This window comes from Anopheles stephensi, chromosome 2 (genome assembly GCF_013141755.1).
Source record: "Anopheles stephensi strain Indian chromosome 2, UCI_ANSTEP_V1.0, whole genome shotgun sequence".
NCBI lineage: Eukaryota > Metazoa > Arthropoda > Insecta > Diptera > Culicidae > Anopheles > Anopheles stephensi.
In genome coordinates, this window is record NC_050202.1 from 50,954,069 (window position 1) to 50,978,738 (window position 24,670).

General features: G+C 44.7%; 1 protein-coding gene across 5 annotated transcripts; it reads right to left on the bottom strand.

Moving 5' to 3' along the window:
• Positions 1-1,035: 1,035 nt before the first annotated feature.
• Positions 1,036-24,665, bottom strand: LOC118502577 (influenza virus NS1A-binding protein-like). 5 transcript variants are annotated; one of them, XM_036034909.1, is made up of 9 exons: positions 24,161-24,665; positions 18,940-19,091; positions 5,712-5,830; positions 5,536-5,619; positions 5,289-5,429; positions 4,392-4,730; positions 4,038-4,326; positions 3,199-3,961; positions 1,036-3,113 (listed from the first exon to the last, which is right to left on the bottom strand). In XM_036034909.1, the coding sequence occupies exons 2-9, from the start codon at positions 18,968-18,970 to the stop codon at positions 2,417-2,419; spliced, it is 2,463 nt and encodes an 820-aa protein (XP_035890802.1). In that variant the 5' UTR covers positions 18,971-19,091; positions 24,161-24,665; the 3' UTR covers positions 1,036-2,416. The 5 variants fall into 5 exon arrangements, with proteins under 5 accessions (XP_035890802.1, XP_035890803.1, XP_035890800.1 ...); XM_036034910.1 differs by having other exon boundaries at positions 18,940-19,157; XM_036034907.1 differs by lacking the exon at positions 24,161-24,665 and adding an exon at positions 20,035-20,724.
• Between the last annotated feature and the right edge of the window lie 5 nt (positions 24,666-24,670).

The window sequence follows — 24,670 nt, forward strand, 5'->3', positions numbered from 1 at the left end:
CTCAATGAAAGAATCACATACCGAACGAGAAAAATGTAAGCAAATTGCTTCAAGATTTTTCCAAGTTTTCTTTGCCTTTCGAACACGTTCATTTTCGCTAGTTTAATGTATAGATCACAAATGAACTCTGAAAAATTAGTTTTGTTTATACCGTTCGATGTTGATATTGTACGACTCATTTTCTCGTCATTTACAGTTTATTCGCCGTTTATTCGTATAAAAACCCAGCAAAATCTTTTCTAATGGGAACTGCCTAACCGGGCTATTCATTACATCAAATGTTTCATACAGGAGCAATCAAAAATCCATGTATATCGGCACGTGATTCCATGGTAACGGCATGTGATTCGGTCGTTATGTCGCGCATTCGATGGTAAGGGCATGCAAATCGAAGCAAGCAGCTTATGAATCGAAGCAAACGGTGAGAGATTCGACTGTGACTGTAAACAGGTATATATCAAATATCCCGGCCATCACCCTATTTGAACGTGGATCTACCAAAGGAGCCTCTGTTCATGGGAAAGGCTTAAAAATATATTATAGGTTGAGTCGTTCGGTAACATTCTCATGACGTGATCAGTCCATCGGGACTTGGTACTACTCAGCCTACTGTTCACAGAACACTTTATTCGACTTCCTCTCGAATGCGATTATTGTAGAGTAGAATAGTCTAAGGCCAGCAGCCCGGTGGCAGGTTGAAATCCCATCCGGACCGTTGTGAGAATTGACTATCCAACTACGTGGAGTAAGTCTAGTAAGGTAGAAATAGCAGGCATGACCTAGGAGGTCGTTGGATCAAAGTCGAAGAAGAAGAATAGTCTACAAAAAAGACCATCATTTATTCAAAAAACGGTTTTATTCCGCTAAGATCCGCGTGGAACTTAAAGAAGTGCGTGTAGTGATATGATATAATTTTACAGGAAACGCTTGGTGTTTGTGGGTTAAAATATATAAAGTGGAAAATCGTGCACTTACCATAGTAGTAGACGGCTTCTCTTTAAATTTCTCAACACGCTCAACAGCAAAACCAGTCTGTTTTTCGGCCAATACCGACGTAAAAGTACGAATATTCATTCCGTGCAGAATAGAGCTTAACAACCTACGCATATGTTCTTCTGCTTCGTCAGCTTTCATGTGTTCAAGATTTTGTGGTTTAATGTTTAAAGATGAGCGAAACTTAACACCTTGACCTACCAACAAACCATGTTGAAGGGTTTACCATTCCGTTATCCCTTTTTTCGTAAACGAGCGCCTAAATTCTCCATCCAACAGCTCTTTCCTGCCTGCCTGCATCTGCATGGCTCATGTGTAATGGATGATGGTTTGGGTTTTTTTTGTCACAATAAATTTAATATCTTATTCTGATACATATAAAATGGACCTTCTTCGTTCACCCGAAACAGTGCCGCCTCCTAAATGTTGTGTAATAGTTTTAGTACAAATAGTTGAGAGTATCCGTCTGAGCGCATCCAAGATTAATGCAGTTCGATGAATATTCATCACAACACACCGGGGAATGCGCAAGTAGGACAGTGCAGAACGGTCATCTAGATTGTAAAAGTGCTTTCTTCGTGGGTTTGACCGGGTTCACTACACTAAAGTTGCTGCAAGAGCTGTTGAAATATTAGTCGAAAAAACTCAGTCGTGCATTGACAAACTAACCGCGGCAGCTTACAGTATGCTTTAAGGGGGTCGTAAAGTGGTGAAAGAATTGCTAAAACCATTTACACGGGCAAATGGGCTGTGAAGGCAAGGTAGGCAAACGCAAACAATTTTTACATTAACCTCATTTAGTCAGTAGGACCGTATTACTCATCCATCGCTGTAACAATACATTTACAGCACATGAAATAGTGATGAGAATGTTCATACTTTCAACCTACAAATTGCTTCTTCATCGTACATCTGTTTCCTTTTTTGTTCTCACTTCTTACTTAGCTAATTAATATGCTAATCCATTCACGTCCAGAACAGAATGGATTATGCATTTGTTGGAAAGAGTGCCATCGAAGAAAAAACGGCCACAATCACTTATCACTTAGGCTAGGCTAGAAACATTTTACATATATAGTTTTGCAATCATTCTCACCGCTCACGTCGCCTATCGCCCAGCAGCTCAGCTCTTTTTACCGGGACTGATTTGAATAGTACTGTTTGCAAAACATTCCGCACACATTCTGTGACAGTTTCCCACCTCAATAGATTTCGAAATAGACATTCTATTTGCTTCATGTTTAGATAATATAGCCAGTAAGAAAGACGATTAAAGTTTTGCAAAAATTAGGCTGGAATTGAATTGTGTAAACTATGAGGCGCCGCGAGCTCAATCCACCTCATCACCGTTGCTAGCGTCGGCTGCGGTAAGGTCGGCTTCCCCTGTGTCCAACAGCAAACCGGTAGCTTCGGCCAGCGTCGGTTAGCTGGAATGATTGCCGGCGGTTGCTATCTCCGTACACTTGTTGGCTGCCAGTTGCTGCAGCAGGCTAATACTGTTCTCCTGCCCTGTCTTGGTCGCGACGCTGCCCTTGCCGTTCAGGTCCCCGTTGTCATGGTCGTCCTGCTCATCGTCTTCGAGGAGAGCCGTTTTGGCGCTGTTTTGCACCGAAGCGAAAAGAATATCTTGCTGCCCGACGCCACCGCTACCGCCGATCGCTTTTGGCGAATGCTGCTGCCGGTTGTACTCGTTGTTGAGCGCCGTTTGTATGGGCTTGAAGGTGGTTTCGTGTGCACCGCCGTTGCCGGTTAGATGATCCGGCGAGGAGGAGGTGGACGATGACGATCGCACGTTCTGTAGAGCCGCTCGCAGTGAATTTTCCAGCAGGGAATCAATGTTGGCGCTCGTTTGGGGTACGAAAGTGGTCCACTCGTTGGTGGCCGCGTCCAGATACTCGACCGTGCTGAGAAACGTCTTACCAGAGAAGCCGCCGATCGCGTACAACCGATTCTGCACCACCGCGACCGATACATTGGAACGGGGTGAAGTTAGATTTGGTCCGGCGATCCAGCATTTGCTTTCCTCGTCGTAGCATTCGGTCGTGTTGAGCGAGTGCGTACCATCGCTTCCTCCCACGGCGTACAGTTTGCCGTTGTACTCGGCCAATCCACAACCACGTCTAGGAATAAGGTGAGAAGACAAGATAACATCGTTAGATACTGAGGCCCTTTTGTTCCAATGGTTCCCTGGCATTTAGTCGTTACCTGGCCGTTAAAAGCGAAGGCCCAAGAGTCCATTGGTTTGCTTCCACATCGTACACCTCCACCGAACCGAGACAGTTCCATGCATCGCTTCCACCAACCACCCACAGTTTGCCACCGTACGCCGTAACGCCAGCCTGATACCGTCCCGTGTTCAGCGGGGCAATCGAGAACCAGCGATTTTCGTCCGGTTTCAGCACATCGCACTGCTTGATGCCGCTCTGCCCATTCCAACCACCGATGCAGTAGATTTTGCCATTCAGCGCACACACACCGGCGTTACTCCGCGCGAGAGGTAGTTTGCACATTTTCTTCCACTTCCGTTCCGTCTTCGCGAGATACTCGACCGAATCGAGCTCCGTCGTTCCGTTGCAGCCACCGACCGCGTACACCGTACCGTCGATAACCGCAATCTGGACGCGTCCGCGTGCTTCGCCCATATTCGACTGCTGGGTCCAGCTGTTTGTTTCCGGGCAGTAGGATTCTACCGAGCGCAGACACTCGGCCCGATCGTAACCACCGCAAACGAACAGCTTTCCCTCGAGTTCAGCCACACCGAGACCACACTTTGGCCCGGACATGGTAGCTACCTCGCAGAACAGTTCCGGCTGCTGGCATTCGTCCAAATCTTCATCCCGGCTTACGCTGGTGCTCATCACATCGGGCGTATTGATCGGTGACGGAGTTGTCGGGATGTTTAACCGCAGCTGGATCGATAGACGGGCCAGGTTTCCGTTCAGCGTAACTAACGCGACGTACGAGTGGTCTAGGAAAAGAGCATAGAGATGGGAACGATTTTCCCATTGAGCGATGATCGCAGCGAAAGAATGCAGTAAACTTACCGGAAAGCTTGCTGCAACCAACCAAACTCCAATCCATTTCCGTGGCGGCAGCATCCGTAGCATCGCTACGATCACCGATATCCCGGCTGTACAGAATCATTCGTGGCCGGCCCGGGGTCTTCAGCGCCTTGCGGTGTTTCTTGTTGCTTGGACACTTCAGCACTAGTCGCTTGTAGTCTTGCACCAAATCGCTCTCCGATTCCTGCCCCGGGGGCAAATCGGCACAATCTTGCAGCGAATTATCCAGCGCCAAATACAGCATGTGAGAGCGTTCCAGCAGTGCGGATACCTGTAATTGGAGCGTAAAAAAATATTGCATCCAACAATTCGTCTTCAGAGCGCGCTATTACTTACCGATACATCCTCGTCCGTCATTTGCCGCCGAATCCAATCGATAACTAGCCGACCGAGCGAACATTCGGCCACCAGTGACATTTCCTGGCGTGTCTGATACAGCACCTCGATCAGCACGCAGGGCAGCTGCAGAAAGCCAGCCGTCTCCGATACGAGATGAAAGTTTTTCGCAATGTATGCATCCACCTCCTGCACGAAGCGTCGGTTCCGTTCGATGCCGGGCAGCGAACGTGTCTCGATGCAAATGTCCGGTTCCAGCTCGCTCACGAGATGACGGGCGCACTCCTTCACCACACTATCGATCTTCAGCTGCCAGGCAGCGAGATAGACATCGCGGATCTAGAAAATGTTTTGTCGTAACAGTGCCAGTGTCTTTCTCGTGTGTCACACCACCCTAGCGGTATTGTATCGTGCCAAACGCGCGGCGCACGCTTCACTGTGTGCGTGTATGTTTCGGAGGGCCGCCAGGAGAGGGCGGAAGAATATGAGGGATGGGAAGAGAGTGTGGTGCCGTTGTTTCCGTTTAACCGTCGTCTTGCACTCCAAAGCCGACGGCAGAAGCCGCGGGCCCGTGGAGAAGTGGCAAGTGGCGAGTCGAATGCGTAGTGTCACCGTAGGCAAATCGCTACCGGCTGTCCCTGGAGGGGAGAGCCGTCAGCCATGGTCGCGCTATCTGCCGACTGTGATCACTATTGATCCGTCTCGTCCATTGAACGACAAACTTTTCTCTAGGCTATTGCATATCTAGCCACAAAACACAATTGACGTGTGCTTTTGCTCTGTTTTCGTACGGGGATTCTGTACGGAATCGGTTTGGGTTTTTCGAAATCTCTAGCCGCACGCGGACGGAAACAATCTGCGGGCCTGTCTTAGATGCGAACGCATACTAGCACTCACCATCTCATCGGGCACTTCCAATGATCCGGTGTAGGCATACTCGACCAGATACATCAGACCGTGCTTCGTGATCTGCCCGTTCAGCCGGTAGCACGGCAGCTTGGCGTCACTGGCAGCGGTCGGTCCACCGTTCAGTGTACCCTGCAAAGATAACGGATTTGTTCATACCGGATACCATTAATGTGTATTGTGTTGTCCGCCCTTTTTGCGGGGGGCGAGCATTGCGGCACTATTGCACGATCTTTACCGCGTCCGTACTGAACAGCTCCATCAGCTGGGGTGAAACGCAAGCCAGCACATTGCGGTGCGCATGGATTTCCGTATTTTCCACCTGAAAATAGCAACGGGAATGAGGTTACAATCGGACGGAACGATTTTATTTTGCTTTCGAGAGAGTCCAATAAAGGATTTCGCTATGCTTACCAGCAGAACCACGTCGCAAAATAGACGGTTTTTGCGCATCGTGCTAAGACTCTGCAAAAAGTTGGACTTCATGCTGTCGTCGGTGAACTTCAGATAACCGCAACTTTCCATGGCATCGTCTGTAAGAAAAGCGGATTACAAATTTAGTAAATAAAAGCTGATAATATTTTAATCATAAAAGAAGTATAAGTAAAACAGAAATAGAACAATGCCCACCCAATCATTAGATATTTTATGAACAACAAAACCAATTGACCATATGCCGCTATGGACAAAATAATAGAGGAACAACACTTGAAGATAGGTTAGAAGATCAACTGATCGATGTGACTTCAGTACTGCAGCAGCACATGTTTGCGTCATCCATGACTAATGCCCCAGTTAATAATCCAGAAAGTTAGTTGAATTTTTTTTAATGGCAAAGCTCTTTTCCTGATGTGCGATATTCTTAGCAAAAGCCTTATCATTCATGGCCGCTTACGAAACACTTCCGACCAAGGTATCTTTCTTCTTTGTCTACATAAGATAACTGGGGATTTTTTGTTTTGCTTTGCTGATGACTTGTCCCATAAGACCGTAACCTATGTAAATCCACAAATCAGACAACCGCAACCACTCACAAAAAGGAAGACGCGCTGTCACCCTTATCATTGAAGACTGTTTTTGTTATCATTGCGGATAATTTAGCACACGGGCGGGCGGGCGGGCGGAACACTGTCTCGAAAGCACCCATCATCCACTGCAACGAGCCTACGTAGGCGAAAAGATAAACGTTTGCCTGTTGTGAGTAATGGTGGGCTCCCACACACACACACCAAATACACACGCGGCTTGCAGGTCGATGATTTATGCGAATCACGCGATTCCCGACGCGCACCAGCCAAGTCCCGGTGCATCGCGAACTTGCGTGTGTGTGCACTTATTGGGCTCGTGTAAATGCACGACTTTATACTGCCGATGATGGGGTGACGCACCACCGCCTATGCGTCGCGGTTGTTGCATGTCCAATATGGTGATCGCGACACAGCAGCTTCCACATGTGCGCGCACGTGGGGCTAAGCCTAGCAGGTGGAAACACGTGGAGCTTCAATTCCGGTTGAGTATAATTAGTTTCCACCTCTTCCAAGAAAGTTTTGTGCAGTTTCTTTTTGTTATCGCATTTCATCGGAGGAACACAATGTGCAACCATTTCGCAAATACTGTTTGACGCTCAAGTAGCGGAGGTGGCTGTCACGCGGTATGACAGTTGACCTCGGATTTTTTGGTCGTATTTATGAGCATCAACGACTATCGGCGGGAAACAAAATCCAGAACTGTCCCCAAATATCGTTCCAAGTTACGATAGGAGAGCAACTAGCGGGGGCAAAACAAAATTTTGAACGAACAACAAGCGAGTGGATGAAGGAGCGTTTGGGTAAGACGTGCTCAAGGTAAAAACGAACCCTCCCCCCCGCGAGATGGAACCGGCCGGTTCGTTTTGGAAAAGCCCGGCAATGTTTGTTTACAACATGACGCGTGCACTGCGAAGGCGAGAGACGACCCGGGACGATGGGCGTAAACGAAGAACTGGCAACATAAACAGTGGTAACCAAGAAGACAGGTGAGCGCTTCCGAACTGTTGTTGATGCATAAACCTGCGACGCAGAAGAATTTGAATGCCAAAGCTAACAATATGCTCAACCCCAGGAACAGCCCAAAAAAAAAAGAGGGTTAGAACGCATTACATTCATTGAACTTGGAGTTCACCCATTTGCTGACAAGCGCAAAGATGCTCCATCCACCGCGATGCAGCAGTGGCGACCCTGGACGGAAGTTTATTTTGGTCGAAAAACCTTGATTAGATAACTGCTTCGCTCTGCCACCGCCGAACAGGCGATTTAGATGTAAGGCAGTCTGTTTTGTTGAAGAACAAGCTACCATCGAAAGGGGGGAGTTGGGTGTGCGTGGCTTGGCTTGAGGCACGTATTGATAAAAAATCGTCAGCAGTTCCTCTGGGTTGTTTTGCACGAGTTGCACCGCTACAACCACCGCCTATCGATTAAACAGTGTAAAACTGGATGAAACTGGAGGCCGAATGTACCGGAGGGAATTGCAAATCTTCGAGGCGTATTTTTTTGCGCATCAAACTCAATTTCTGTACCGGTATGCCGGAGGGAGGGGGGGGGGGGTTGCCATTCATACATCGATTTATACAGATTGTAGTTTAATGTGATACCAGCAAACGATCGCGTGATAGCAGTGCATTTTAAAAATGAGTATAAACTCTCCAGGGCTCGAGTTTGTATCGTTTAAACGAACATGCAAAAATGGCGACATATTTTCCCAAAATCAATAATGAGCGCGATGGAAGAATCGTAACTAGTACAGTTCAGGCTTTTCATGATGAACTAGTTCAGACCATATCCGGCTACTGTTCACGATGAGTTGGAACATGAGCAAGTACAGCTGGAATCTAATGCACTATCCTCAATCCTTATAACATGAAGTGTAAGCGTTGTGACACAGTCCACTGGGGCGAGATAATAGCGGCCGTGGTCTTTACACGGTAGGATCCGATATCGAATCCCGTTTAGGACGCAGGACTTCACTATCCATCTACGTGTAAAGTCATTTCAAGGAAGCTAGACATTCCAAAAGATATTGAGATCCTCTCAAGCATTTCTTGCATTCAACTTGTGAGTCCTGTTTTTCCCTAAGCCTTAATATTCTAGAAACTCTGACAAATATTGTACTCCCCATAATGAAACAGCATCGAGAGAGTGCAACAGATACCAGCTATACCTACCAAAGAGATTACACCACTTTGTCCTGAAGAGGATCTAGATAAAATCTGTACCCAAAAAAATCCTAATCAATTAACAAATTTTTTGATTGATTGTACAGAAAATACTCGAAAATCTGCTTCCAGCCATCGCTATCAAAAACATTCCATATTCCATCCAAGTAAGTAATCAATGTTTTTCAATCTAATATTAAGTGACAGTATTAATAAAAAGGAAACCGCCATAAAGTCGTCTGCCGTTGATAACGGGCGTAAAGATACTGGAACGACAATCAGGAAGCTGGCTCTCAACACCGTCACCGTACGTAGTAATTGAGGACTTCTCGCACGAAACAAACGGTCGCACGATACAATAAGCGACCAGACCAAGATAGCGCGCACCTTTATTGCCATCCTCCCTCCCACCTAGTAGTGGTGGTAACTACCTTCATCACGCGAAAATTCCACCAAGTCATTTACGGCTGAAAGTGTCACAAGAAAGTCACGTTCCCGGTACGTCGTGCGGGTGTTGGCAGTGTAAAATAAGGTCACCTAGTGGATCGCAATTTGACAGATGAATCATTTTTGTAGCGCGTGACCAATAATGTGATTGTAGGGCAATAAAATTATGTGATACTAATACAATCCCCCATCAAATGCTTATCAACATTGTAAAACAGAACTGTATCTTCCCTACTGACTGTTGTCGATAACGACGCTAAATTTAGTATGATTGCAATTTAGAATATTAGCCACGAAAGCGGTATCGTGATGCCACATGTGAGTCCAAACAAAAAGGTAATTTCGTTGGCCAACTACTTCCGCATTTCAACTACCTACCGAGGCAAGAACGCCTCCGTGTAGTATATGGCTATAACTTTCACTTAGTAGATCGTCCGCGGTAATGGTTTACAATGCTAAATTTAACTCTCAACCACTGCGGGACACTCCGCCCGTGCACGACGACCCCACTATTGCTGATGCAAACCTCAGGCCAATTCTTCAGACCTCAAATCTGCGATACTTACGACATATTTCTTACCACGCGTGAGAGGAAAAAAAACCCGGTAGAATGCAAATCAGTCGTTTCGTTTTTGCTTTCACTCGCCATGTTTATTTGGTTGGCACACGTGTTGATGCACGGTCATTGACCTGCACTGCACACGGTGATGTGGGCCATCATCCATCGCCTCGGCACTGCGCGACCACGATCGTCGAGCTCTGCCAGTCCGACGGTAGTAGTAGGAGCAAACTGCATCAATTAAGCCGGAAAACATTTGTTTCAAAGCCGGTCTCTGGGTTTTCCGTCGCAGCGCGTGAAAAGCGAGTTAATTGTATGTGGTTCAAAGTCTGGCCGGGGTATTTCCCAGAGACTGTTGGGTGCGGAGATATTTTAGGTTTTACTCATTCTTGCTTTGCAAACGTTCAGACCGAACGATGTCACGAACAGCGTGTACGTGTCCAACGGATGACGTTTTCCGTCGTGCCTTGGACAAGTGCCAAACTTTGATAAATTTGGCGGACAGGCTGCCGCTACTACGCCAACTTATTTTTTCCACACTTCTTGCAGCTCTTGCTCTACTTTATTAATAGACAGATCATAAACGCGATGAAGAGTCTAAATGAAATATTATACAGAACGCTACTTAAATTGTACCCAATACTACATTTAAATATAAATTCTACAACAGTAGCAACGTTATCTGACTCTTCACATCAATTATAGTTGGACTTTTTGAGAGCTGTCAACAACAATAAGTCAATCAGCGATTTGTCGGGAGCAAATTAGATGGTAAGAGCTGATCTCCATCTGCCTCCTTGTAGATGAGTCAGGAAATTCATTATTACAGAAGTGAAAAGGGTGCCAAAGACACAATCATGATCAACATTTTGGAAGAAGTATAGATCAATCATCGGCAACAACTTTGGTGACAGTTTGAAAGAGGATGTTAATAACGAGTAAAGCTAAAGCTTTACGGTGGTTACCTAGTACACACGATAAGTCCCTGGAGACTTCTTTCCAATTATTTTTAACCTAACGAATAACAAAAAAAACAGAGTTAAAAATTCACTTTACACTTTCCTTCATAGCTATGCCAGGTCAATCCATCAATCAATGAATAGATCACTTCAAAATGGGTTCACAAATTCAAAAATAAAATTACTGAAAATTCTCCTGGAAGGTGAAAAACGAAACGGTAAAACTTTCAAAGTGCGTCAGTAATGTTCACCAATTACCGTGTGTAAATATTGTGCAAAAATTCATTCACTCTTCCGTTCTGCCCGCGAAATGAAATCGACGGTGTGAACGATTGTTTGCATACGAGTTGCAAGACGTTCATAATAAACTAAAAATAAATGGCGATACGTTAATTATAAACAATCGCATCGGTTGGCACGTGGCTGCTGTTAAGTTAAATAAGACTACATCATTGCACTAGCCCGACTGGGGTAGTGGAACACGATCAGCAGAGCCAAAAAAACACATGGCGATCTCGGGCAAACAGTCATCAGAGTGGTCAAAAGTCCAAGCAGTGCTATGGTGATTGGTGCCAAAGTCGTGATAAGTGGGTAAACACACACCATTCTATTTTGCAATCACTTTCGCAGCAATCATCTTTCACCACTATTAACCATAATCGGCTTCTTAGCCAGTGAGCTGAGTTATTACGGCTCGTAAAGGGGTGGGGGAGGGGGGTGGAGGGAACAACAAACCCATTATCTTGCCACCTTACACCGGTGGTGACGGTGGAGACGCGCGCGATGTAATCCGACCGCATGCAATCATAAATATCCACAATTACCAGTCACTACTTCCCGGCAGCAGACAGAGCACTTGCTGCCGGTGATCCAATAAGGAAAAGCGGGAAGGCGTTCCGGGGGAGAACACGTCTCGCATGTGACCAACACCTCGGGCCGCTAGGGGATATAATGAAATAATAATACCTAGAGACACCGCAGACAGCGAGAAGTTAAAGAATTGGAGCGCGAAGCCACGCGTGGCTGAAAATTGCAACGTGCGATAATTTGAAGTGCATACCTTTCAGTTTATTGCCGCAAATATGCATTGGTTTAAGGAAAATGAAGCTCCTATCCTATTAGTGTAGGATCTGAATGGAGGAAGGTAAATAAAGGCATTCAATAGGAGACTTCGCATGAAGCCAGTAAATGAGTCCTTATTGGGCCTTTCTTAAGTGCCCTATCTGCTTTTAACGTAAGCTGTCGGAAAAAAATCCCAACTGCGTTCTAGACATACTCAGATTTTCTTTTATTTACTGCATCAGCAACACAGATGTGGACTGATACCGCATTTGTTTACAAATGTAACCTCATTATGGCGCGAATTTCAACCAATTTTCGGCACAAGCATCCTGGCACACTCCACGATACACAGTATGTTTAGACGTTTCGAACCATTCAAGAAAGTAAGCAGCGAACGACGATCTCCTGACGATCGGCAGCTTGACGTCAGCGGGTAACTATAATGAACGAGCAAGTTCCAGTTTGCAAAAATGTACATCATTCCGGGTAATGCAATTAGAGGCCTAGTTGTTGGTCCTTCGTCGCGCAAATAGCCGACGACGTTTTCCCGCAAAGTTGCATGCCCTTCATCAGTTCTTTTAATAACACATCTCCTCTCGCGCACGTCATTGGGAACTAAAATAATTTGATCCCAAGGCCTCAACCGAAGATCTACGATGTGCTCGGGACAAGAGTTAAGTCATGGTAAAGTATTTACTTACTAGGGGGGTTTTAAGACAACACTCAGCCATTGCTCCGTCATTACTTACCACTATCGTACGAAAATTTGATGGTATTTTTTCTGGTCATTTTGAATCACTCAGAGAAAAAAAAGGATCAACCAATCAATGTTTCAAAGCCTAGTTTTAATTACTCAGTTCAGGTCACGTTCTACGCACTTGAGCCGGGATTGCTTGTTTTACTGCGGTAACAGTTGTCGCGTGGACAAGGACGGAAGTAAACACACACACTAATATCACACACTTGTTAGGTACGGCAAATATGGTTTAACCAGCTTTTTAATTATCAAAGATCACAGATAAAGCACGACCGTTTCCGCCACATATGCACCACCCGTATACATTTTCCTTAGCGTCCAGAGTTTAGCAGCAGCAGCTGTTTGTTGAAAAAGGGACTAAAATGTTTCACCACTCGCTGACCAGGAAGCGGGACAGTTCCTGATGTACTGCAGCATTCCACTTGTTTCGTTACAACAATGTCGCAGAAATACACCGCCAAGCAGAACGGACGATTTAGCGCACCCGACCGAAATGGTACATCTTGCTGAGCGCTCGTCAACCGCCTCCTCCATGTGCACGAAAATGTCGACGAACAATACTCTGACAGGTGAATTTTTCTTCTCGCAGCAACTTGGCCTATTTTTGACACTGTTTCGCGACCACACTACGCAACACACGCGCCTTACGTGAGCTTCAAGAAACTTCGATTCCTCCAAGGGCTTCTGGAAGAACGGCACGACACCGGACCAAAAAACCCGCGGTCCTCCCGGCGTGTCTACACACTTGGGAAAATCTCCCGAAGGACTACTCTCGCAAAAGTCAACGATGAAGGTTGAACAAATAGGGAGGAAGGCCTTACTACTACTTCGGGGACCTACTAGTCTCACACGGACTGGATCAACGTGAGGCAAGTGCTGTCCCGGCGAGTACTACCAATCGACTGACAACACTCTTCTTCTGGTTCAGGTTTCGATCGAAGGCGGCCACCACCGACGCAGCGTGAAACCTGTCCATTGGCAGCAGTGTAAGGGACGGTGGCGTATACCGGAGACGGAACGCCGGCTATCTTGCAAAAAAAAAGAAAAACACGACCCGGCGCTCTGTGTCTGTTGCATGTATTTACTACACAATTTGGAAGGCACGCTGTGCGCTCTCTCTCTCTCCTTCCAACCGATAGCAGGCGAGCTATCGGTATTGGTGGTCCATTCGCTACTATCCGCGTGTGTTTATCATCCTTTCGGAATATCGGACACCCATACACAGGCGCGGCTGTTGCACGTCAGCGCCGGTTTGCCGAATGCAAATGGCGTAGTAGTAGGGCTACGAGTAGTACACATTTGGGATAGATAGGAGGCCCCCTCCCCCTTCTCTCGTGCTATAGATATTGAAGGGAAGAGATGGGTAGTATTTACGACTACTACAGATAATGCACACCATCACCAGTGGCATTGCCCCCGTTGTGTATATACACTTGAGCCTTGAACATTTGAGGGAGGTCAAGAACATGCGAACGTCAGCTAGACTCTCAGATAGAATCAACAAACGCACGGCCTGCTCCCGGGTCCCAGGAACCCGGCCGAACGAAAGAAACCCTGTCAAATACTTGGCCTCCGAAGTTTGAATCCATCGATCCATTGGCATTGGTACACTGAATTGCAAGCATGCCGGTGGTAAAGAACGATAAGTTAGATTGAGTAGCCATCCATCATTATCGCTGAACTTTGATCAACATCCTGAGCCATCTGTCGATCAAACTCACGATAGCTGCCATTAAAGTTGGTAATTCCTTATAGAGTTTCTTTACAATTCCTTAACATTTACTACTTAACAAAGCCTTTCTTAGTAAACTAATTGCTAAGTACCGCAACCAACACTGATGAGCAAGCAAATGCACACTGCAATAGTGTTCGCGTACACACCAACAACACGGAGGTCAAGTTCTTTGTGACTAACTTAATTAAGACGAGCAAAACTGTACATAAGACTTCTATATTAATTGTATTTATTCATTTTTTTTTGCTTCACGTGCACACTACATCGACCAGTTTCTGAGTCAGCAGTTGGAAAATCCAGCACGAAACAAGAGCTGTTACACCAACTTTGTGCAGCAGGGTTACAGGAAGCTTTACAGAGTTACAGAGGGTGAACACTTTATCACACAGTTCGATTTTACACACAACTCCACGCGAATGCATCAATCATGCATTGCGAATGGAAATATGAACTATAAACCGACCGCAAAAGTGTCTTACCAGCAGTGTGATAACTTTGGCCGGGCAGTGTATTTAGCATATCACCATCAAAAAGCATCACATGGACATGGAATATTGCTCCGTTTCGTACCAACGCTCGAAAAGAGTTCCACTTATCGTGGCGCTGTGCAAAAGCAGGAAAAAGAACGCCGATAATAGTTGATCAAACTGCTTTTAGCACGATTTTTGTGGAATAAAGTGTGTTACCTAACGTGTTAATTTTATATAAAGGCCATAGAGACTAAAACCGATAACGTCTTACTTTTGGCAGTATGTGAATGCGTTTCTGAGCTACACTCGGATACAGATTCCAAGTATGCAACTTGTACTTGTGTGTCTGTGTTTCTCGTTACCCAACGAAGCCACCCATCAAGGACGGAAATAAACTTTAAACTATCTTTACGAATTTCAATGCTAAAGTGACGTTTTAAAGCCGAGAGAAATGGCCTCCGTTTGAAAATTACGCACTAAACCCTTTTCTCGTTTGTCGTAACTCTTGGGTCATGCATTCAACACTTATGTGCCTGTGGTCCCGGTCTAGTTATTTCCCTTGACCACACTTCTTATCCGTCAGCAACACACAACTCGAGTCAGCGTCTCCTTGCTTCTGCGTTTGCATACACTTCGTGACGCAAATCACGCACCCACCCGTTACCAGGCCCTCGTGTCTGTAAGGGCGTGTGACTTTGTGGGCGGATAAAGGGATCAGTACGAGCCGGAAGTGAGGTTAGGTCATTATCACACAGGAGAGCAAAAAAAAAACAGTTCCACTAACTTCAAAGCCAAGGTGTTTGATTTGTTGGTGCTTGGTGTAAGTAATCTGGACCAATTGAGCTGTGAAATGATATGTGCACTCATATCCCTTCAAGCGAGAGATAAAAGCGAAACATTAGCTGAAGGTTTCAATCACAATGTAGGCCCCCTACTGGTTGCTGGTGGAAAATGATACTAGCTGAGCCTATTACAGTCACTTGAGAACTGTTGCTCACTAGGTCACATTCCATGATATGTACCAAGTGGTTGCGGAGGGAAAGGACATTGTAGAGTTGATACGTAAACACTAATGATTTATTTGAAAATAGAAAATAAGGTCAGATAAAGCATATGTTATATCTCTGTGCCCTCTCTATGTCGACCGTCTAAATCTAGAATTTAGACTAGAGACTACCTGGATCAGCAATGAAGTATTTTAGTTGCACATTGGTTTGTTTAGATTTACCTTAGGGCCGTAATTCAGAACAAAGGCAGCACAACTCACTTCAATTCACCATATAGACGTGAGGACATTCCCGAGAAGGTGAAGTTGAAATTCAAATCAACCAACCATCTTTGTTGGTGACCTGATCTTTGGCTTGGTAGAGTCAACCAGATTGAAAATATCACCTGTTTTCTATGGCGTTGGTGTTAAAATGAATACCTCCGTGTATGTAGGGATTTTGAAGGTCCACGTGCATGGTTAAGATCTCTGAATGGCTCTTCAATGGCTGATGGAAAACTTGAAGACCAAATAATTGTGACAATCCTAAAACGGCCAGATTGTTTTAATTTGAGTGTATGTTTGGGCATAAACCCGGTCCTGCCGTGTGAGATCCAGACCACCTCCCCGTAGGGCTGACTACTTTGCTACGGGTAAAACTAAGTCACAGAAAGCCAGATATGGCAGGCCGAGACCTCTCGAGGTTGTAGTGCCAATAAAGAAGAAGAAGAAGTAACTCGTCATAGCGTGAACATCCTGACGTCTGTTGTAACACATACGTGACAGTGAATGTCAGAGGACTACTTCCGTTAGACATGTTAAGTTAATAATTTGCTTGCCAATTTATTGAATACTATAGAACTTAAGCATGTTCATTAGAGTCTTGCGACGCTGCACATGCTGGAGTAAATGATCAATCTGCTCTACCGGCACATGCCGTTACGATGCGACTGGCCAATAATTGGATTGCAATCTATCGGAATCCCTTCCCTGTTTCATAATGAGCAAACGGCCGTGTACTGACGCCGCAACAAATGGTCCGAAGCCCTACACACAAACACACACACCCTCCCCGCGGTTGTGGAATGGACGCACGCGTGCTGTTCTTTGCCGATATCACGTTGTCACTAATGTGGCTGACATGGTGGTTGAGCGAGAAACGGAACGGTTCCTTACTTTTTGGCAAACACATGACGCTTCCCAAACTCGTCCCCGTCGATTGAAGAAACGACCAAGTGACCAAGAACGCTTCTTCCTTGAGAAAGGGAACGTGGATACGTGTGTGTGTATTTTTTTATTCCTTTTGCTTCTTCTAGCTCTCATTACGTATCTCTTAACGTGAGGGTGTTAAATTATGCGCTTAATGGTGATGGATGTCAGCACCACCCCTTGACCGGTCGATGTTAATTCCGTCCTCGATATGCTCTACTGTAGCTCAGTAATTTGTTTAAATTTCATTGTCCGTCTTCTTCGTTTCTGTGAACGTTTTTCATAGCATCAGTGAAAAAAAGCGAATGATGAATGAACACGCAATAGCTACCGCACCCTCGGTACGACAAAGATCGTCCGTCCTAGCAACTAAGATCGCGAACATTCCACTGAAATAGCAAACCTAGAACTCGTGCTTGGTAACTGTGTCATATTGATAAAACTGATGACGATTTGCTGGCCCCGCTGAGCTCATCTCAGGGAGATGTCTCAATTGCTCAACCTTTACCAAGGGCACGATCATGCGCTAGGTTATCATGAGAATCTCAAGGTCTACAAACAATTCAAATCAGTGATGTACATCCAAATGAAATGGATACATTTTTTTGATATTTGGAATCGGTAGTGATGTGATTCGTCACACCAAAGACAAAATTACACAGAACTATTGTTTTAAAGACACGATTAGTTGTGTCTTCAAATACAAGCTGAAGGTCCCCGTGATCGAATCTCCATACGTTTGCTCGTGGGAATCACCCAAAGCTAGCGCTAAAGACCAATGCGGACCACCATTCGAACAGTAAATAAACATCTCCAAATTCTTTGATTGACCGACCAAGGACAAGAGCAACGGTTCTTCCTGACTTGGCGAAATTGCTTTCGGGGGACGTTTTTGTGTGTCATTCTTCTGACGCTGCACACTGGCCAAAAACGAACAGGATGATGTGCTCAAGAAAGTCAACCCCCAACCGGCCCGCTCATCCTCCATTTATCAGCATCACAAAAATACACATTACAACGCTTGTTACTATACTACGGAGTGGCGGAAGAGGGTACAACACAACGGCGTACCTAAAAATATCGAACCGCCTAGCCGCCGTAAAGTCACGTTCGACGCGTGGTTCGAAGACAATACCTTTGCTAAATTTACTGCTTTACTCCGCAATTGTAATTTGTTCGACATCCGCACGAACGAACGGACGAACGATCGAGCGATCCTCAGGGCTGGGATGCATGCCGTTTGGCGCATGGTCGGGACGTAAATAGAATGGGACGACACGCGTTTTTCCCTCCCAAAAGTTTATGTTCTCGGAATGATCTAACTTTCGGTGCGCTTGTACACCACAGATGGCCAGTGAAGGAAATGCCTGGGCCGAACACGACAGTATGTTGCAGGGCAGTTAATGGACCGAAAAGCATTGCAAAAGATACAAACAATTTTGACACACCTCCAATTCAAGCTGGTGTGCTGTTGGCAAAGTCTTAGAAACTATGCTTCTTTGGGGTTTTATTCTTCAGCTAAGCACAGTGACTGACAGAAAAAGTGATGATTTTATATATTTTTTAATTTTTCCTTTTTTTAATTAAAAATGAAGCGTTTATGTTCAAGTCTAGATCGTCCGCGCGCTCTCAGGCTTCAAATCAATGTCCGTTTGTTCGTAGAGTTCCTCAAAGATTATCTTTGTTTAACCAATCCTACTAGCCAATTCATCCACCCAAAGAACTGATCTAGAATTGTAAGGGCTTGTTAGGACTGATGTTCAATGTAGCTGGACCGATTCAAACGGCTTTTTTGTTTTGTTTTGAAAGAATTTCTACACATTTTAGCAATAGTTTAGTGTTCTGGACACCAACCAACTTACTACGATATTCAAACATATTAATAAAAAGCCAAAAGTGATGTGTCCCTTCATGAAGTTAAATGCTCTGAGTATTACCTAAAGCCAAAACAAACCGAGCAAGACGACAAGTTGGATACATTTTTGCACTAAACTTTTTGTACAGCGTATTTGTAAAATTATAAATGATATACTTTTGGTTTAAATAAATTTCTCATTTTTTAAGTGACTCAATATTATATCTTTAACATCATGTAAAAATAGCTTCATTTTTAACCAACTAAATGGAAGAAATTTAAAAAAAGGAGAGTGAGCAGTTAATTTTGCCTGTCACTGTATATCTGTATCTCACATTTTTTCACATAATTCCATAAAAAAAACTTTATAGTTTAACTGCGCTATGTAATAAATTGTAGGCATCTTTCACTTACCGCCAATGGAGTTTTCAATACGTGGCCTCATCCTTCGGGAGATTGGGGAAATGCCGTTTACGGAAGTTGTTTTGCTCGAGTGTGCCCCGGCCGACGATGGAACGGACGCCGTCAGTAGACTGTAGTGCTCGAAGGCGCTAAAATGTTGACCCCTAGTAGAACGAACGCACAAAGACAGGAAAAATAACACATAAGTCCAGTGCAATCGATGACGTTTTCTAGGGGAAGGTGAGAAAAGGAAACATATCGTGTGTACGGAGCTAATTCACCCGCTAGTGTTAATGAAATGCTTTGGATCCGAACGAGATACGACGCAAATGAACCCTTTTTCGATAGAATGCTTGTTTGAATCAAACAAGGCACCCCATATAGCACAAAACTTTTGCAAAATTGCATATTTTTATTCATCGAGAGGACAAGAGAATGTCAGTAGCTTTTACTTTATTTTTATCGCTCTTTCTAACTTTAACAAACGAAAGGTAGAGCTGTAACAGTCGCTTAAAATATACCACCATCTTGTGCAGCTGTGGTTGCCAACCTCCCCCAAAACAAAGAGAAGCCATTTCCTTTCGTTGCAGAACTTAATGTAAGCAACAAGGTTACTTACTACACAACCGCAAAAGAAAATGGCTTCCGTTGTACTAATTTTAACGAAGGACAAAAGATATGGGTCGTCATCGCTGGAAGACGTCCAGAACCGACCCCATTTAGAGAACAGTAGCAAAAGCAGCAGAATTACACGGGTGCAGAAGTGATGAGCGTACTGTTTTCAACCCAGTTACAGCAAAAAGAAGACGACATGCCGATGCTATTGATTTATGGTTCGGAAATTTGATGAAAGAGTTATTGAACGTTCCGCGAGCTTAGTAACGAAAGCATTAAAAATAGATCCGCTGGATTGTGTGCACGCCACAGTGCACCGAGAGGAGAGTGGCATAGAATCAAAAACGAGCTATTAACCAGCACGTTCCAGAAACGCCATTCTTCGTATCGGAATCGATGGACGATAGACTATGGTACGCTGTGGTGGCGCCTGATTTCACACATTAGAAACACCCACTGAGACACTAGTGAACGGAACGGAGTGATGCTTGCCTTGAATCCATTCCGGATGATTTCGAGCTGTGGTCGACCAAACGATGAACTTGTGGACAAGGATTGTTTCTGCACTTTGCAATACATTCAGCCACGACACAAGAGTGTACAAACTGAGCCGGAAGCAAATTTATTCGCTGTTGTATAGTCGTCGGCAAGGACCGAAATTTGCTATCTCCACCAGCAAACAACAGTAGGCACTGAGTGTATTTATGTTTTGCATTAGAAAATCCCTTCTCTCTAAGGGAAAACAGAAGGTGGGTAGTTTTCTGCAGCGCACCTATTCAACACAACTTATTCACAACACTTTCATGAGAACTTTGGTCAGCAGTTGATATGGCGTCCAAAGGCCATCACTTCATTGTCCGTCTACGTAAACCACCAGGCGACTCCACCATGCTATCAACTCCCTGCTGCCATCCAGTTCCTTTGCACGTTTTTATTATTATTGTACGCCTACTCGATTCAATCGATAGCACAACGCCACCAGTGCAAGAGAAACGAGGTTGCACTACGCGTCGCGATTGAAAACAATCGACACATTTGCGGAAAGCTCGCCAAAAAAAGTTTGTTGAGTGGGGGTGGAGATGTAATGTAAAAGTGCACACACGAATTTATTTCAACGTTTCGCACAACAAGCAGCAAAGTAGCTAAACCGTCCGATGTGTGATAGGTAAACGCACGTATGGTGCCCAAATTGTACGCGGGCGTTAAGGGGTAGAAAAATTATGACTCAAAGTGGAGAGACATACTCCCACCGTGCTCTCGGAGTAGGAGGTTGGTTGCTGCCGTATGGATGTCGGCCGGTGGTGCAAACGAGATGGAGAGAGTTTTTCCTTCAGCTTCCTATCATTCTCTATCCCAATGTTTATCATTTGCTTTCATTTTCTTTGCCTTTCTCTTGACTTTAACATTCTCTTTCGAATCTATAAAAGCGCTCTCAATTATTCGTGGGAAAAACCGACCGAGCGAGAGAGAGAGAGAGAGAGAGAGAGAGAGAGAACAAAGTTCGATGCCAGTGTTTGAAGTGTGAAACAGTGCTACGAATATTTTTAGTACTATCCAGCGAAATGAAATAGTAACATGATAGAATGATATTTAATGGGTTATTATCGCAACAGTAGGGATGTTAAATAAAACGTTTAACGAATGATCTACGGAGACCTTCACTTGTCATATTATAGTAACAAGTACTTTATCTGTGACTTAAATATCTTAATACCTGGACCGGGATTCAAATCCTATCCGGACTGTTCCCTTGTAGTGAGGACTGACTAACCAGCTAAAAGGCAATAATCAATTCGATGAAACCAGTAATGGTAAACTACGATCTTCCGAAGTGAAGGCCTTCCGATGTTGTAAAGCAAATTATGGAGAATAGCCAATAATTCGTAATTGGGCTTAGCGTGGATCTTGGTAACATTTGACGGTGCTATAAAAATACTGCAACGACTAGGCCCCAAATTCTACAACAAGCTTTAACAATGATGCTTTTCTCTAACATAGTTTAACCAGTTTTACTCTTCTGTTACTTTCATTGCATCTTTATCTATCTTTCGTTGCTTTGTTTATTTCTCCTTTATTGTCACCTAACATTAACTTTCAACTCATTTAAGATTTGAGCATTTGGCATGTTTTTGATGTTTGTTTTGAAACATCTAATTTTATTTACTCAGATTCAGTTTTATTTGGAGCAAAACAAAATGAAAATAAGTTAATAAAACATGAATATATTCAATAAACAAACAAAAGCTTGTGTTTCTGATGAACTCAACTCTCTATTCTCCATTAAATAAATACACAAGTATTTGACCGTAATAAGAAAATATTTGGTGGGTTTTAACAGTCTGCAACTTGCAAACTTCTTTTTATCAAAAAATGACCAATTATTGTTAAATTATTTTTCTTTTTTTTTCTTTTTCAATTTCTACACCGAGCAGAAAAACACCAAAAACGTCCCAACAAATGTTTGTTTTGCGACAAATCCCTCATATGCCGTGTTCCTCGCAAAATGATTAAAACAAGTCACTCGCTACAAGAAGGTTGTCTACACTTCTTCAACAATTACAGAGCTTCAAATGACTAATCAAACAAATTACCGTTCGAAAAGATTACAACCATTACCACCACTGTAGCCGATTCAGTACGGTCGAAAGGTAAAAAAAGAACACGAAAACACATCACACTACACGTAAAATCGATTCGCGTAGCACGGGACAACCGTTTCGACGATACCCAACAAAGAGTCAACCAGCAAAGAATGAATGAAGCAAACTCACCCATTGAACGATCAAATGAGAGCAGCGTGGTGAGAAAATTTACGGCCACTTGATGGTCACTGGGCTCGCCGGAAAAAAGTGGAAAATGCGTGTGTGGTTGCAGGCAGTATCACCATCATCATCATCACTTTCGCCGTTTATTGGGGGATGCGTATGAGGGACGGAAAAATAAAGATCTCGATCGAGTATAACTGGTTTAGCCAGAACACTTTTTTCCTGCTTCTGCATTTTTCTTGACAGCTTGTGAATAACATCCGTTGCGTTAAAGCATGTTTTGTAGATGCTCTCTGAACCTTTCAACAGGTGATTAAAATGGCATTTTATCGCATCATTTTGGGCAATAATAAATAAAACCGACATTGGAGGTTGTAAAAAAAGTTCGCAATTATGGTTGATTTGCATTACTTTAAATAAAAGAGGAAGAAAGAAGGATCTCGTATGCCAACACCCAGCCAGAAACGCAGAAAGCCGGTGCACGATGCAAAGTGGAACTTTCTCTCATTGATGTGATGGAGCATCTCTGGCTAACTTCTATCACTATACAGTAAAAAGGGGTCGCGACTGTCTGTCTACACACCCATGTTTTAGGTCGTTGAACGTCAGCAGCGACAGTAGTGTGATCCAAGACGGACCACTTTCGAGAAACGTGTCGGACGGCTCTCCCAGACGACGACGACGACGACGACGGACCCGAACGAGCAGACCCGCCGTTGACACAAAAGGTCAGCTGCTGACATACTTCGCAAACGCTTCTCCCTTGGCTGTTGGACACCCTCCATTCGGGGGGTCTCGAAATTTTGTGCAAACTCGCGTTAGGATGTCTTGCTGGCCGACGAGTGACAGTCTCAGACAGATTGCCTCAAACGACCACAAAGCATGCGTGGCAAAGCAGATTTGATCAATTTGACCATGTGCTTTATTAAGGCAGGGACGTTAAGACACGTTTTACCAAACTTGTTCGTTTTCGGTAGATGACCTCCAATAAAACGTTCCAAACCGATGTAGATTATTTAAAATCAATCGAAGTGGGGAACAATTTTCTATTCCTGCTTCTCATAGCAACCATCGCTGGTAAAGGAAGTTGGGAACCGGTGAAAGCAGAATGGGTGCATCTATAGCAACCAAAGGCATGGCGATGCTTTTATTGAATCATCAAACTTTTCAATGGATAAAACCTGCCGATAAAATACCGTTCAGGGTGTAAAAACTTGTTATCTAGTCGGAATTTCACTATAAACACGTGTGATTCCAGCTTGTCGGACAACACTCATTGGAGTTTTATTTTAAGTGCGTATTATACCGAGCCGGTTCCAGCTCGGAGCTGATGAATTGCCCTTCAGCTCTCCACTCGATAGATAATTTTTACCGACAGCACCAACACTCACACAGAGGAAAAATGCCGCTCATAGATGCGGCAGGTTGAGTTTCGGAAAGCGTGAACAACATGGCCAAAGTGTATTCGCCAGCCTTGCAAAATGATGCGTATTTAATTTGCGATGCGTGCACCAGCAACTGAGACCTCGAATATCTTCGCCACTCACACACAATCAAGCCCTATCGTACATCCACATGACGGAAACGGTAAATTGAAACGAAATGCACGAGCAAACACGTTCTCGACGCAACGAGAACGGCCTCAAACGACCTCGAGCACCATCCAGAAAGATGTGGAAGAAATGGTTGATGAGGTGGACGGAGGAATAACAGCAAGACAAGGGGGAGGCTCACGCATCACGGTGGCACGTCATCCATCTTTCGCGCTGCTATTGGATACACCCCGTACTATGATAAAAGTGCATTTGTCGCAAAGGATTGAAAAAAAGCCGGCATGAAGGCGTACTACCTACCTGTTGGTCACTAAAGATGACACGCACCGATCCTGCTGCTACAGCACACAACAACCAAGCAACCAAGATGGGCTCGCTAGGGACAACGTCACAAAACGAGCATAATCATGTTGGAACGAAAAGGGGCCAATTTGCATGGAATGTTAGCGTCTTGACACGAGCTGGGCGAGAAACGCAGGTCGTGCCGGTTTTTGCTTCCGTCGCCGATGGTTCTGCAACTGTGATGTTAGCAGCTACAAACACACGAACCGCACAATACACTTTACAATCTTCACAAAGCAGCACACAATTCACTTGCAAACCGGGAAGTAATTCGCAAACGCATTGGCGAGTTTCCGGACCGACCACGGCTTGCTTACGCGTGTGGTGGAAACATGCAACTGCAACAGACCAACCGACCGAACAACTACCACGAAAAGTGCGTACGTGACGAGACCGTGCCGCTGCTGCTAAAGCAAAACGCACCACCTACTTGGACGAACGACTGTTTCAGTGTGTGAGGCGCTGGTC

Coding starts and splice junctions, on each gene's coding strand:
- LOC118502577 (XM_036034907.1), bottom strand. Junction 5,430..5,535: donor AGCTGTTCAGTACGGACGCG/GTAAAGATCGTG, acceptor TTATCTTTGCAG/GGTACACTGAACGGTGGACC. Junction 3,962..4,037: donor TGGTTGCAGCAAGCTTTCCG/GTAAGTTTACTG, acceptor CTCTTTTCCTAG/ACCACTCGTACGTCGCGTTA.